The sequence below is a fragment of the Marmota flaviventris genome, chromosome 16 (genome assembly GCF_047511675.1).
Source record: "Marmota flaviventris isolate mMarFla1 chromosome 16, mMarFla1.hap1, whole genome shotgun sequence".
NCBI lineage: Eukaryota > Metazoa > Chordata > Mammalia > Rodentia > Sciuridae > Marmota > Marmota flaviventris.
The window spans coordinates 36,205,258-36,221,795 of NC_092513.1; the positions used below are offsets into that span (position 1 = coordinate 36,205,258).

Below are 16,538 nucleotides of genomic sequence, written 5' to 3' on the forward strand. Positions count from 1 at the left end.
AAAAATTTTTTAAAAATATTAAATGTGATATAAAACTCAGTTTCTCAGTAGAAGCAGCCACATTTCAGGTGATACTCAATAGCTACTTATGGCTTTTGACTACTAGTTTGGGTAGTGCAGATACAGAAGAACATTTCCATTGTTATAAATTCTATTCAAATCATTGATGAAGATCGTCATCCTTATTTAATATAAGTATAGATAAAGAATTAGATATATAGGAAATGATATTAAGTTTACAGTATATGAAATGTATAATGTCTCTGCTATAAGAAAGAGAAGGAATGCTATGGGCACCCCAGAGGAGGCAGTATCCTAGAAGATGGAATACTGACAGGACTGAATTGAAGGAAGAATTCACATCTTTGCGTGTACTGTTGTAAAGATGAGAGCATTCATAAAGATTCTTCATGCCACAAGTGAAGTACCTGGAACCAGGAGGTCAGAAGAGCGGAGTCACTGAGGACACTGTAGTGTAAATATTCAGAAGAGTTAACCTCGTGCAATCCTTTTCTAGTCAACTAGCAGTGGTGAGGAAACTGTATTGGACCTGGAACAGAAGGAATAGTGTTCCCTCCAGGTTAAGGGCCGAGAACAGTGGGAGTCATTTGTATATGGAAAACTAGTTGTTGGGGTAGACCATGTAGTCTTGTAGACAAACTAACCAAGCAGTTTTGGAAACATAAAAGAGCAAACTTAAGGGAAAAAACTCTTGAGAAATGCTGATGAAATTTGAACTTAATATAGTAAGGTGATTCTCTACCTGGGTAAATACTGCTGTCTCAAAAATGTATATAAATAAATTCTGTAAATTTCAATATATCAAAATCAGTGAAATACTGTGAGAGCTAATTTTTTCCTTCCCCGAGATTTTTATTTTTTTTTAGTTATAGATGGTCATAATACCTTTATTCATTTATTTATTGCATTGAGGATCATACCCAGTGCCTCACATGTGCTAGGAGAGTGCTCTACCACTGAGCTACAACCTCTACTCCCCAGAGAGTTCTTTTAATTACAGAATTCCTTACTATAGTTATTGGTGTTATAAGTCCCAAGTATTGAAGGTATAAAATTAGGAATATCATAGGTAAGTTGTAAAATATAGACAATGCAGTTTTAAAATAATGTGCCCTTTTAGCTAAATAATAATAAGATGTAGTAGTCAGGAGAAACTGAGAATCAAAAGGCTTTGTTTTTAATGGATTGAACTGGAGATTTTGATGCTGATTTTAATTGTTATCTTGTTGTAATCTTTAAATCTGTCAAAAGATGTGTGACAATTGTCATCTCATTTTTTATGAGGTGTTAAAGATCCCATGAAATTTGAATCTATGAAATTCTCTTTGCATCTGGATAACTGAATTTTTGATGATGAGTCCCAATTCTGAAGCATAAAATTCTTATTTTCCTTTAGAATGTCAATTAGCTGATATCCAGTGATCATCTGGGTGGACCAAATATTTGTCACTCAGCATGTTTGATTTCTGTTCTTGTTTCTCAACACAAGTATCAGCACTCATATTAATCTGTAGACTCAGCTGTATAAAATTGAAGTGCTGCCTATGGATTCATCTTGGGTTAATTTTGACATGTTTGCTAGTGAAAGCTTGAATTTGACATCAGTAAAGCCATTTAGGATTATTGGCATATACTGTAGTAAAGTGAACTTTGAAAGTTAGAGATGCATTGGAGGTAATTCAGAACTGCTGAAAATATCAATACTTTTGTAAATGATGAAAATTGTTAAAAGAGTTCCCTTTAATAGTAGAATACAGGGTGAGGCAAGGGAACAAAAACCGAAAATAGAAAGATGAAGCAAGGACAAGAGGAAAACTGGGAAGAGGAAAGAATATGGATATGACTATATGTGCTTTCTTCATGCCTGGTATTGTGTCCCCTGTCCAGCAGCTGGTCTCACATATGCCAGATGACCACTTAGAATTTGACATCTCCAGGAAGGAGTGCAGCATCAAGGTGTCTAGTACTAGGGAACTAGACTGCTATATTTACTTTGGTCTGTACTCCAACGTTGTTGCCTTTTTCTGAATAATCATTGCCTTTTCCTGACTAATCATTGCCTTTTCCCTTCATTTGAGCATGTGTACTCATACTGACAAATGAAAACCGCTGCTTTTCATCAGGAATTGCAGTTGCACTTGAAGCTTCCAGTAGCTTATTAGAATTAAGATTCACACAATTCCTATAATGTTCCATAAATGAGACCCTCTGTACACTATGTGGGTGAAAAATCACCAGTGTCTGTATACCTAGTCAGAAACTCTGCTGTTGCACTTAAATGCTACTGTAGGGGAGATAATTCTTTACAGTTTAATCTTAATAATACTCAAAATTAACTGTGTGCCAAAACACTGATCTAAGCGCTTTTCCTATTTTTATTGATATTGCAATAAAATAGGAAAGGAGGTAGGATTTATGAATTATTTATGAATGAGAACACTGAAGCACAAAATTGTTAGTATATTCAAGGGAAATTTGAAAAATACTAAGTTCCTTATAATATTATTTTTATGTGGTGCTGAGGATCGAACCCAGTGCCCCACGCACGCCAGGCGAGCACGCTACCACTTGAGCCACATCCCCAGCCCTTATATGTGCAAGGCAGGCACTCTTACCACTGAGCTACAGCCCCAGACCCAAATGTGAATATCTTAAGCAGTTTTATCAAAAATTTAAGGAGAGCCTTTTGTCATTCAGACTAACATTTCTTTGAATTCTTGTCAAGTTTAACTGCCTAAAGTAGAGGATTTTTTTTTTAATTTAAATAATTACTGGGGAAACATCAGAAAGGCAGATTATAGAATAAGAGAACATGGAAGTGAGTTGTCAGCAGCTTTGGAAAGTGCACATGGGCACAAATTTTCTTACATTTTGAGTTGATTAGGGTTGCCTCTGAAACTCATCCATGACTGACTGACTACCTACAATTTAGATGCATTATTATTGTTATAATTATTATTCTAGCAGTACTAGGGATTGAACCTTGGGTCTTAGTCTGTCTACCACTGAGCAATATCCCCAGCCTTTTTATTTGAGATAGGGTCTTGCTAAGTTGCTGAGACTGGGATTCTTCTGCCTCAACCTCCTGAGTTTCTGGGGTTAAAAGCGTGTGTCACTACAACTAGCACTAAGGTATATTTATTGGTTAATGTTCTTGGTAGTTCCAACCATTGGCCCTTAACCATTGTAAATTGAACGAGAATCACTGCCAAACACTGCATTTTCTCATCATCTCTGTTCCCTGCCTCAATATTTTCATTATAAATTCCTACATTTAGATTCTCCCAAGTTAACTGTCAGTATAGGACCCTGCTTAGCATCTCTTCATCAGAGAAAGCTCTGGTGATATGTAGGTGTTAGCATTGTGATGCAGCTAGTATAGTGTTAACTTACACTAATAAACTAAATGTTTAGAATGTGGAGAGTTCTCTTGCTTTGGAAGCAGATTAAATCACAACTAGATGTCATTATTCAACCTGGATTCTACATTATCAAAATAAGTTAACTTGCCACAGTTAATTCTGAGGCAGGGCCAGGGTGGCCAAGGAAATGCAAATAAAATACCTTGGAGAAAGTTGAGAGATCTAGGAAGATCAGAGTTGGGGGCCAGTTAAAATTTATGTGAATATCTGTCTTCAGATACTTCAAAAGCTATCTGAAAAGAGGAATTGAATGTACTGGTTTCAGTGGATTTGTTACAAGTGACAAGACTGTTCTGCCAGTTGACACCAATGTGAAAGGACTATTTAATAAAGTAGTGAATTTCCGTCTTTAGTATCTACATCTACAGCAAACCTTAAACAGCTCCACTCCTAGCCAGATTATCAAAAGCCTGACACCATAGACTTGGTTCACCTCCCTGTTACCCCCGATAGTACATGTTTGAGTTTCAATAAAAGCTAACAAGACATAATAAAAGGCAAAACAAACAGTCTGAAGGGACAAAATGAGCATGAGAACCAGATCTGTGTGGCAAAATTTTGGAATTCTGAGATCATGAATTTAAAATAATTGATTTAATGTTAAAGGTTCTGATGGGAAAAGCAGACATGAAAACAGACAGTTATGTAAGTAGAAAAGTGGAAATGCTCAGAAAAAATAAAAGGCAAATACTGGAAACAAATCACTAACAGATGAAAAGGGCCTGTTACAGTGGACTGGACTCTGTTAAGGGAAAACAGTTGATAAGCTGAGCATAGATAAGTGGAAACTTACCAAACTGAAATGCAAAGTGGAAAAAGAATATGAAAATACAAAGTCCACGACAGAACATAAAAGAATTGAGGGTCAGTTTAGAAAGGTGTGAAAAACGTGCTTAAAATGCCAGAAGGAGAGAATGGAGCAGAAGCATTTGAAGTATCAATGACTTAAGAATCTCCAGGGGCTGGGGTTGTAGCCCAGTGGTAGAGCACTTGCTTCACATGTGTGAGGCACTGGGTTCGAACCTCAGCACCACATAAGATGAATAAATAAAGTATATAAAAGAATTTCCAAAATTAGTGATAGACACCAAACCACTCATCCTGGAAACTCAGAACCTATTAAGACTACATTTAGGCAAGTCACATTCAAAGTACAGAAACCTAAAACTTAAAAAAATATAAGAACCAAGGGCCAAACAACTTATATATCTAAGAGGAACAAATAAAAGAATTAAGTAGACTTCTCAGCAAGCTGTGTAAGCAAGAAGAGCGTTGAAAGTGGTTTAAAGAATCCACCAACCTGAGTTCTGTATCTAATGTAATTATTCTTTGAAAGTTAGGAATAAAGTAGTTAGTTTGCTATTGCTAGTGGTGATGAAGAAGTGGTTGAATGACTAGAAGAAAAAATGAGGTCCATCCTTTCCCATTCGATGTTTAACTGTTAGCTCTGGAAGATGGTGATAGTGTGCAGCAAAAACGTTTCAGTGATTTTGAGTAATGTTGCAAACCAGATTCCACTCTTGGAGCTTCACTCTGGATATTAGCATATTGAGGATCTGAGCAGGACAGTAGCAAGGATATCTGTTTTTTTTTTTTTTTTTGCTCCCAAACACGAGCCCCACCACTGAATTTTGGCCTGCTTTTAAGACCATGTGGAACACTGTTCCATGGGACATCCAATTTGAGAAACATCAGCTTAGATGACATAACCCTGAGATCAGTGTGATTCTTTAGTAACTCTGCAATATAGATTAAGACAGGGAGACCTAAAGATAACAATTAAGTCAGCTTCCTCCTTTAAGTCTCAGTAATGAGGAAATGTTATATGCCACTTCGTAAAGTTGCATCTCTTGATTTTAAAGTTGCCTAGGTAATAGAGAAACAGCCAACTTTTTATGCTGCCTGTCAGCTCCTGGCTTATCCACGTCTCCACTGCCACTACTCTCAAGATCAGAAATGGTAATTGTTGCAAGGTATGGTGGTGTGCACCCCTATAAACCTAGCAGCAGGTGAGGCTGAGACAGGAGGATCTCAAGTTCAATGCCAGTCTCAGCGACTTAGATCCTTTTTTAAAAAATAAAAAAGCCTGGGAATGTAACTCAGTGGTGAAGTGCCTCTGGAACCCATTCCCAGTAGCCACCCCTCCAAAAAATTTTTTTGTCAGTGGGTTCATTTTTCCTGGAATGTGCACCACTGCTGATTGGGTTAGTCTTAGGCCCTCATCTTTCCCCCTGTTTGTTGTTGCTAGTATACTCATTTTTAAAAAATCTCAAGGCCCATATGCTGTTATTCATGAGACAATTACAACTCTCCTTCATTATTAATGCCAGGGATGTTATAATGACAGATTTACCCATTCCCAAAATAACTCCAGAATATGAGAAGCAGGATAATATAAAGTATAAGGATCCTGAAACCAGCCTGTCTATAGTTTTGAGCCCTTTTTCTTAATATTGACTTTGGATGAAGATACCAGTGGTTTATTGTGATTCAACTTTGGCATCTGTAACACATGGTTAGTGTAATCTCTACCAATGAGGATTAAATGGAGAGTGTAGAACAATGGTTGGCATTTAGAAAGCACATGGGAATGTAGTAGCTATAGTGTATTGGTTTTTAAAACTCAGTCAATAGCCATTGAGGCATTGAGTTTCTTGCAGAAAACCTGATACAACATTATGTTTTTTCAACATTTTTGTTAACAATCTAGAAGGTTAATGAAATCTTGCAGTATATGAATTGTTGAGAGAATGATAGTAAGTCCTGAAATAAAGTAAAGGAAGCAGTACAGTTTTGTAGATGACATTCATTTGCACCAAATAATTTCTAATAAGAGGTAATATTTTCCCACAATCCAGGAAGAAAAGGAAAATTCCATCCAGGAGGTTCTGGGTAACATGAAAAGAAATGAGAATGTATTTGCTATATTATATTTTTAAAAATCATGAATTCCAATATTAGATGCAAAGTTTGACCATGTTTCGTCAAGAGCAAACCATTGAGATCTTCATGTGCTTTGCACTCTGTCCCCTAGGGATGGTAACAGAATTGACTAATCTTTACAGTCTTGGAAACTCTCTTAGCCTTGTTTTGAATAGTGGTGTGTGTGTGTGTGTGTGTGTGTGTCTTGACCAATACCCCAATTAACTTTTCCTGTCTAACCCAGCAAGGAAAATCAATCCCAAGGCAAGCAAAATGAAGCAAAAGTAAGATTTGGTGGATTTAAAAAAATGAGAAAGCTTTTTAATAGTTATGTCAAAGCCAGTGGCTTAAGGAAGACTTGTATGTTAACTTCTTTAAGAGACGCAAAGGACATGATGAAATATATGAACAAAACCACGAAGGGGTCAACAGAACAGATAGAAGGAATCCGGATTGTGAAGATAATGCATTCTGAAGATTATGTCTCCCTACCATCTTTGAGTGGAAGATGATTAGTTTTACCTTTAACATCAATTTGTTCTTTTTAAATCCAAGAACCCACTTATTTTAATTCTCCAAATATTTAGTTAAAATTTATTTCAACATTCTTCTGTTTTTGATTTAAGTAGCCAGAACTGGAGGAATTAGGTTTAAAAGTAAGGATATCTATTAAGATTTGCAGGAGAAATTACATTGATTGGATGTTTATATAGATGCAACTTACGGAATTCTGTGGAAATAAGTGTTATGTGGAGATAAATATATAACTGTCTCCATTTTTAAGAAATACTGTTGGGCAAAAAGTGTCTGGTCCCCAGTCATGTCCTCTGCCCCAGCAATGGGAACTTAACCCCAATGCAGTCTAACACTGAACTACCTCCCTAGCCTTTCCCCTACTTTCTCCTCTTGAGATCGTGTTTTGCTAGGTTGCTGAGTCTGGCCTTGAATTAGCAATCCTCCTGTCTCAGCTTCCTAAGTACCTGGGATTACATGTGTGTGCCATCCTTGGGATGGAAAATCTTTAATGATCATGGTAGGATGTCAACTGTTTGCTGGAAAAAAAAAAGTTCTAGGAGATTATTTATATGTATATGTATATATATATATATATATATATTTTTTTTTTTTTTTTTACACTGGATATTGCCCAGCTTAATCATGTTGTTATAGTTGGATAGGGTGGATTTTACAAATAAAAAGTGAGAGAAAGAGAAGAGAGGGAAAGACTCTGACCTTTACCTAACTTGTTTTTCACAGTTTCCTGAAATCTCAGTGAAATACACATAGCTAGCTCACTAGAATCAGGATTCAGCTTTCTGATTTGGTGCATTTCTCTTTGTGTTGCAACAAATGATCTGCAGCAGTGGGTTTAAAATACAGTAAGCATGTGGCTTGGAATTAGTCACAGCCTTTAATTGGGTCCTAAAGATCCCCATGTGGATGCAATTGAAATTCTCCATGTCAACAATTATATGTGAAAGAGAAGAGCAAAATTATTAGCATCTTTAAGAAAATGGCAGCATAGCTGGGTATACACCTGTTGATGCCATCCCAGAATTATATAGCACCACAATTATATAGCACCTTATAATTTTAAAACTTTCATATTAATTTATTTAAGTCTCAACTCTGTAAAATATACCCCTATTTGTATAAAGAAAGCATCTAACGGCTGGGATTGTGGCTCAGTGGCAGAGTGCTTGCCTCATGAGTATGAGGCACTGGGTTCGATCCTCAGCAACACATGAAAATAAATAAATAAAGGTATTATGTCCATCTACAACTAAAGGGGAAAAAAAGTATATCTAAGATGATTATAGGTAGTCCTTGCCCAAGTTTCTTTGGTAGTACACTAAGGAGGCAGTACTTCATTCAGATCTCCCGACTTGATGGAGTATTGATGTGGGTGGAGGGGCTGTTAACCCTCAGTTCTTTCCTGGATGCTGAAGGAAACAGATTTATATAAAGTACATTTCCCTCTAATGGATATGAAATGAAACTAGAAAATGGTAGCAGTTAAGTTCAGAAATAACTTGGGCTAAAAAACAACAGAAACAAAAAAATCAAGTAATAGCACATCATAGTTTGAGGCTAGAGTGGAAAAAGTTTCTGTGGCAGTGTTTAGTCTTCTTGTAGGTCTTAGAAAATATGTAAGGTTTGTGTACTTGGTATATACTAAGTATTAGCTGTATAGAAGTTTTTCTAATGGTTCAGATTGCAAGCTACCTCTGACTCACTTGCAGTGCCAGCAAGGCAGATCAACACCTTCTAATTCACTAGTGTTGAAGTATGATGTCAATATAAATAAGGCTCCTGCCTTTGAGAAGATAAGGACAACAGACAAACATTTGGCAATGCAGAAGTAGTTTTATTTGGGAGCCTGAAGTGAAGGTGGCAGAGATAGGGAAGGACTTTTAGACAAAGTGGAAAAGTATACCAGAATTATAATATGTGAGTAAAAAATTGAAGAAGAATTGGGTTTTTACCAATGAAGAGACTTGGGTTTTTACCAATGGAGGTGAGCCTTGGTGTGAAGCAGGAACTGAAAACACTGACTTGAGGATTGTGAGAGACTACATGCTTTAGGGTAGTAGTGATGACATGGGCAAGTATAGGGTGAATTGGTAAATGAAGGATAGATGTAGGCCTTGTTGACTGAGGAAGATTGCAGGGAGAAGTGGAGCGACTTGTTAGCAGTCAGAGTTGAGAAGAATGGGGTTTGGCAGTGTTTCCCATGCTGTAGTGTTGCCTGAGAACATTTAACGCCAATGTTTAATATGTGGGTCAAAACCAAGATGGACAAACTGTGATTGCATAGATGTTAAAAAAGAAAAAAAAAATTTTTTTTAAAAAGTGAGTTGACTTAGATACAAAATCTTAAATAAGAGTGTAGGTGACTTATACAGACATTATCAAGGATGGCCCTTAACCCAATTTAAGTTTGGAAAATAGTGATTAAAAGTTGGGAAAAGTAAACTTGGTACAGTGACACATGCCTATAATCTTAGCAAATTGGGAGACTGAGATAGGAGGATCGAAAGTTCAAGGACACCCTCAGCAACTTAGATACTGTCTCAAAACAAAAGGGCTAGGTATGTAGCTCAGTGGTAGAGCAGTTGCCTAACAAACACCCTTGGTTCAGTCCCCAATACTGAAAAAAAGAAAAAGTTGGGAAAAGTAGTATGACAAAGACTTCTGGGGTTCTAAAAAGTTTGTATCATGTTCTAGATGTCAGCTACACTGGGACACACACACACACACACACACACACACACACACACACACGTTGAAGTATATACTTAATAATACATACTTCATGGTACCAGGTATTGAAGTAGGGATGCTTAACCACTGAGCCACATCCCCAGCACACACCCTCACCTCCCTTTTATTTTTACTTATTTATTATTTTTTTTTTTGTAGTAGATGGACAGAATGCCTTTATTTATTTTAATGTGGTGCTAAGGATCAAACCCAGTGTCTCACACATGCTAGGCAAGCGCTCTGCCACTGAGCCACAGCCTCAGCCCACCCCCCTTTTATTTTGAGACAGGGTCTCACTGAATTGCTTGGGGCCTCACTAAGTTGCTGAGGCTGGCCTTGAACTTGGGATCCTCCTGCTTCAGCCTCTTGAGTCAGTGGAATTCTAGCCATGTGCCACTGTGCCTGGCCTTAGTTTTATTTATTTATTTATTTTGACATTGTGTTTATATCTGAAATAATATTTATGTCCCCTCCCCTTGAAATGTTAGTTTTATGAAGACAGGAGACTTCACCTGTTTTGTTCAACAATGTATCTTCACTGCTTAAACATGCACCTGTTACTTGTCAGACTGCCATGACAACACCTTGCGGTCTAAAACAACACCTGCATGGTTTTGTGACGGTTCTGGTCTAAGAGGAGTATTATAAAGTGTACATCAGAACCAAAGTAATACATATATATTATTGTAAGAATCATTGCCAGAGAAACGCGGCTGAACTCTCTGAATCTTTTTTTAGACCACCACTGAATCAGTTTAAAACTTTCAGGACTATTGCCTGATTAATACAGTCAGGTAATTGTTAGGTTTCATCTGAGGGACTGGGGCTGTAGCTCAGTGGTTGAATGCTCACCTAGCATATGTGAAGCCTTGGGATCAATCCTCAACAACACACAAATAAATAAAGGTATTATGTCCATCTACAACTAAAAATATAAAAAAAAATTTTAAAGTTTCATTTGTCCTTCAAGCTAATATCCAAAAGTTTACTGCAGGTATTTAAATCTTGCTTGTTAGAGTGATAGAAAGCATTTGACTACAACTTTTGTTCATATTTTGTTGATTATTTCATACGCTTATGAAGAATAATTTCTCATGGGATTATTGAAAGGATGCTGATATGTGTTCAGATTTTAATGCTAGGTATATAATGGACTTGGAATAAATGGAAGCTTTTGTTTATTTTTACTAATTTTTGTGTAGTGTAGCCATCTGACCGAAGACTTTTAATTGCCACATATCATTTGAATCAAAGAATTAAAATATATATGTTTTCTCTTGAGACAGGGTCTTGCTGTGTTGCCCAGGTTGGTCTTGGATCCTGGCCTCAAGGGATCTTCTTACCTCAGCTTCCCAAATAGCTGGAACTACTGGGCACATGCCACTGTACTTGACTTTTTAAGATAGACTTTGAAGAGTAGCCTACCTGGATGCTTTTATATTTGAAGTCATATATAATATATATAGGCTTACTAATGTGATTCAGAGAGATGGCTACACTGTAGCAGCTTGCCGTGAGCAAAAAATGTACCAGACGTGTAGGTATGTAACAGGAGGTTCTGTTGAAGTATGCAACCAGAACTGACCTTGGTGCTTATCTTTTGTATGTCACTCTGAGCTACCATACTGAAACCTATCTCGCATTCCAGGGTATATCACTGGTTAGGGGGAGAAAGCAAGAGGAAAACAAATCATATCTTGAGATTATAGATTGATGTTAAATTAACTTTTACTGCATCTTGACCTTCAGGATAAATTGGAAATGTAGGGACATGTGGACATAACTGGACCAATAGACTTCTGCTTCCTTGGACTGTTTTGTTTGTAGGCTTTCCTGTACTTACCTATTTTTTAAATTTAATTTTTTAAATTTTGTTATACATGACAATAGAATGCATTTATGCACTTTCATATATCATACATAGATGGGATATAATTACTCACTTTTCTGAGCGTACATGTTGCAGAATCATACTGGTAATGTAGTCACATATACATAAAGAAATAATGTCTATTGCATTCTACTATCTTTCCTATTTCATCCCTTCTTTCCCCTCTCATCACTTCCCTCTACCTAATCTTAGGTAACACTATTCTTCCCTAGTGCCCTCCATCTTATTGTGCATCCACATATTACAGAAAACATTCGGCCTTTGGTTTTGTGGGATTGGCTTATTTTGCTTAGCATGATATTCTCCAACCATTTACTGGAAAATGACATAATTTTACTCTTCTTTAAAGCTGAGTAATATTCCATTGAATATATATACCACATTTTCTTGATTCACTCATCTATTGAGGGACACCTAGGTTGGTTCCATAGTCCAGCTGTTGTGAATTTAGCTGCTATAAACATTGATGTGGCTGTGTCACTGTATTATGCTGATTTTAATTCCTTTGAGTATGAATCAAGGAGGGGATAGGTGGGCTGCTGCTGAACCAGAAGTCTCCTTACCTATTTTTGGGCCTTTAGTTTCCATTCTGGTGAAGCCAGAATACCTTCTCAAGTTAACATTTATAAATGCATAAAATAAAATTCATAGCATTATAAGGGAAACAAGTTATTGAATTAAAGCTATCACACTTATAAAATTTGTCCAATAATATATGCTTTCTTATTAATAACATTCAGTGGTAGATGTAAACAGTAATTCAAGATAGCTGTAGCTGTAATGTAATATGAAGCAACTGGTTTCTGTTAGAGACAAAGTCACTGGTATGATAATAACTACTGTAGTTTGTTGCCAATGTTCACAATTGAAAACAGTGCTAAATTTCAGCTTGTGTTTGTGAAAATGAACATGTATTTTTTCATTTTTCTTTTTTTTTTTTTGGTACCAGGGATTGAACCCAGGGATTAACCACTGAGCCACATCCCCAGCCCTATTTTTATTTTTTTTTTAGAAACAGGGTCTCATTGAGTTGCTTAGTACCTCGCTTTTGCTGAGGCAGGCTTTGAACTTGCAATCCTGCCTCAGCTTCCCGAGCTGCTGGGATTACAGGTGTGCATCACCACGCCTAGCTGTAATTTTTCTTGTCCAAACTCAAGAATACCTGAGAATCTTATATGCTAATGTTAAGCATATCAATGTTAGTTTTCTTTGTACATGTGTGAAACTGCAGTTAAAGATTGTAGTATCCCTCTTTGGATACTAAAACTCAAAGAGTAGTCTTTTTAAAATTTGGCACAGTATCAGATTTTATGCAGAGCATATGCTAGATAGCTCTTTGAGTCCCTGAATACTAACAAAAATAATTTGCTGTTACAGGAATACAAGCGCAAGTTAGCCAGAGTTTCCCTGGTGCGCAAAGAACTCAGGTCCCGGATCCAGAGCCTGCCAGACTTATCTCGATTGCCCAATGTCACTGGCAGCCACATGCACCTGCCCTTTGCGGGGGACATCTACAGTGAAGATTGACGACCAGTTTCTTTCCAGGGCCCAGGACTTTGCAAGACATGGAGACGGGTTAGGTGGATAGTCCTGTAGCGTTATTTTTGTATATTGTTGAGAGAGTGATACTAACAAAAGAAGCGACAAGTAATTTATAAAATTGTTTAAAATGTTGATTTGTTTACTATTTTATTAGTAAGTTAACATGACTTAGTTTAAACAAAGTGATGATCTCTGTGTATTAATAAGCTCACATAGTGATTATTTTCAAACAATCTTTTTGTAAATTTTTTTGATCCAGGGCCTTGTGAGAAAGTCCATGTTTCTATTTCTTCATGTATTTTCAATTGTTTTTCATTATTTTCTTTTTTCAGTATCTAATCACTGTATACTATCTAATTCCTAAAGGGGAAGAACTAATCAGGAGTTGGTTGAGACTTTATTATGGTATAGTTAGGACTTGATTATAGAAGGGACTAAATGTTCCAACTTAATCTTCATCCTTCTCCCCAACCCAAATATCGGTTCTGTGCCTCTCCCTACTTTTGATTCCTTACTCTCTAGAGGTCAGTAATTTAACACTAAACATGGATGCCACTTGTAGGGTCAGATCGAAGTCTAGAGAACTTTTCAGATAGCATTGTAGGAGTTCTATTTCAACTGCCATCATAGACTAAAAAGATTGTGAAATAGGGACTCCTTTGATTATACTGTTTAGAATTTTTTGAATAGATTAATATGAAAATGCTATGAATTTTGAGACTCTACCAAGAGAACAACTTTGGTTCTGGAACTGATTTCTATTTGTCAAATCAGTCTCCTTTTAACATAATTGATCCCTTTGATAAAAAAAGCTATCTATGGGATTAAAAGAAACATGAAATGATACTTTTATTATTCCCTCAGCTGTATAACTTAAAAAACAGTAGTATTTTTAGCTCTAATAGTACAAGAACTCGATATTCATTAATGTTCAGTAAAGTAGCCTGGGACATTTTTAATGTTCCCTTCAAGTTTTTGAATGACTGTATATTTGGAAATTAAGAGTGCTACACTACAGGGTAGATCTGGTAAATTTTATATTTGTATATTTACAGATGTAAATACAAAACAAATGTACTTTTACCTTTTATTTCTAACCCTGTGTGTTAGAGCATTTGCATGCTCTCCAGCTTTCTTTTTAAATCATATTGTTAAGCTGTGGATTTGTATTCAATAATGACTTAGGATAAACATTTTTCTCATCCATTGCTTTACATTAGACGTTTCTCATTGTAGGCAATTTCAAAGTAGATAGTCAATAAAACATCTTTTAAATCCCACAAGCCAATTATGTCTCACTATTCTAAATGGCTTCACTTTGTTTCTCAGTATTAGAGATTATAGTTAAAATTAGTTCACATGTGAAAGAGAAGGCAAAATTTAGTTTTGATAGACTGTAGTTCTGGAAACAGTGATTTTTACAATTTGACCTATTTCTAAAACAGATGCATATAAAATAGTCCCATCCATAAATGTCTTACATTCCAAAGTGTTTTAGACAACTTTGGTAGTTAGGACACATTTTCTCACAGAAACAGTAGTAGTTAGGTTCCCTATGCACATTACTATTGAAAGCTCACCTGGGAACCTAATCCACTTAACCATGAATGTACTTAACTTGTAATATGGTTGATAAATTACTAATCATAGATCCTGACCAGCATTTGTAATAACATCACTCTAAGCAAGGAAATGGTGTGCGGCAGCCAGAACCGCACATTGGGGTATCTGCCTGTGCTGTGTACCTCTGTCCCTAGGTATAGGAAATAGAAGAAAAGAGCAAAGGGGAAGAGGTAACAAATGCACAATTACAAAACCTGGTTATACCTGCTGTGAAAGTATACCAAGTAAGTTAGATTTTTTGTTGTTATTAATGTGAAAGCAAGAACTTGTATGTTAACTTATTTTCAATATCTTGACCTTATTTATGATCTGCTAAAGTGGTGATTTATCCATTCAGAATATATATTTTTTCCATTTAAAACTAATTTATAAACTGTGTACTCCTGGAAAGATTTGAAATCTTTTAGAAGTTTGTTGGAATATTTTCACCATTTAAGACAGACTTCTAACTTAGATACTGATTTTGATGCCAGTATCTGCTCTAAATATTTATGATAAAAATGCATTATTTTTTTAAAGAGCTTGATGAGATTTGTGATAAGTGATAGTACTCAAGAACCTGAATCCCACCCCTTGACCAGTCCTCCACAAACCTCAGTTGTTGGTTAGTCCACTAACTGAACACATACAATAGTCTGCTTTAGTCATGTTTTCGGCCTTATGATAGTTAACATGGTAAGCCTTAGCAGTGAATAGTCTTCCTTCCTATAAAGAAGGCTAAATTTTTTCAAGAAATGGGGTTAGGTGGGATACTGTAATACCAAATTCTAAATCATGAGCATTTTGTTCACTGTGTACCTGAGGCAAATCATGCATCTGAGTGCAGTTTGGCCTGGCCCCTCAAGAGAAAAGCATGTCACCATACTTGCAGTAGGGGTACTGTGGTTTGAATGGATACTATCACTCTTTTCTCCACAAACAGTGCAGAGAGTTGCTGGAGTGGCAGTCTGAACAGATTCCCTGGCACTCCCTCTGCTCCTTCCATCACAGTAAGTAAAAGTCCATAGGGGAGAACCTGGAGTCTGAGAAAGTCAGTTGTGCTCAACAGCCACCCTCCCTTAAGGAAAACCATTCCAAATGCAACTTTTTTGGTACCTCTTTCACATGCACTCCGAATCAGGGTTTTTCTATAAGAAATCCTTCAGAATCAGCAAAAGCTGGGGTGACCCAGTCATCTTGATTTGCAAAATTAAAAGAACAAACTTAGGTTGTCAGTTGTCACTGTAGATGAGCAACTCATCTTTTGCAGTATAGTTACTGAACTGGTTCTGAGAACTCTTTAGAGAGAAAGAAAAAAAAAAAAAACCTCAAAAGTACGAATTAACTTATTTTAGGGAAAGATAGAAGGTCCTTTCTGAATTTTCCATTCTAAAAATTTACATAATATGAAATAACATAAAGTTACTAAACTGCTTTGTATTCTATTAAGAAATAGCTCCTAAAGATGTAGTCTTGTTTCATAGCTGTTGCACTATATCAAAGCTTTTTAAAGTGTAAACCCAGTTCTTCTCTGTATAGAAAGGGAACATTGTGTTACTTGATGAGTTTATTTATACAGAGCATTTGTTGCCAACTATAATTCCAGCCATCCACATGAGTCTGTTCTGAGGTGGCAGTAGCACATGGGAAGATGAACTCTCCCTGTTTGTTTACCCCTTTTCTTTGGCTGTATCTGATTACAGTATAAGATGTTCTTAATAAAGTTTTATGTTCTTTTCAAGGTTTATTGTGTAGGTTGTTTTTGTGAATCTGAATTATTGGATGTGGGGGTGGCGGGAAATAATGGACTAGGAGGGAAGCAAAGTCCTGGAAGTGTTCAGTGATATAATGGCAAAGAAATGCTGAGGAGATTG

General features: G+C 36.4%; 2 protein-coding genes across 3 annotated transcripts in view; one reads left to right on the plus strand and one right to left on the minus strand.

Annotated features, from left to right (window-relative positions):
* Rprd1a (regulation of nuclear pre-mRNA domain containing 1A) overlaps nt 1–16,409 on the plus strand; it is a 58,615-nt gene extending 42,206 nt beyond the window's left edge. The window contains exon 7 of the mRNA XM_027935676.2: nt 12,898–16,409. Within this exon, the coding sequence (XP_027791477.1) occupies nt 12,898–13,047 (150 nt within the window). The 3' untranslated portion in view covers nt 13,048–16,409. The remainder of the gene's footprint in view (nt 1–12,897) is intronic.
* The window catches only part of C16H18orf21 (chromosome 16 C18orf21 homolog), a 30,636-nt gene that overhangs the window by 1,844 nt on the left and 12,254 nt on the right, over nt 1–16,538 (minus strand). The window contains exon 6 of one of the 2 annotated variants that reach the window (XM_071602804.1): nt 503–550. The exons of the other annotated variant lie outside the window; for it this stretch is intronic. Coding sequence (XP_071458905.1) covers nt 518–550 — 33 coding nt within the window. The 3' untranslated portion in view covers nt 503–517. Of the gene's footprint in view, nt 1–502; nt 551–16,538 lie in introns of those variants that run through there. 2 annotated transcript variants of the gene reach the window in all.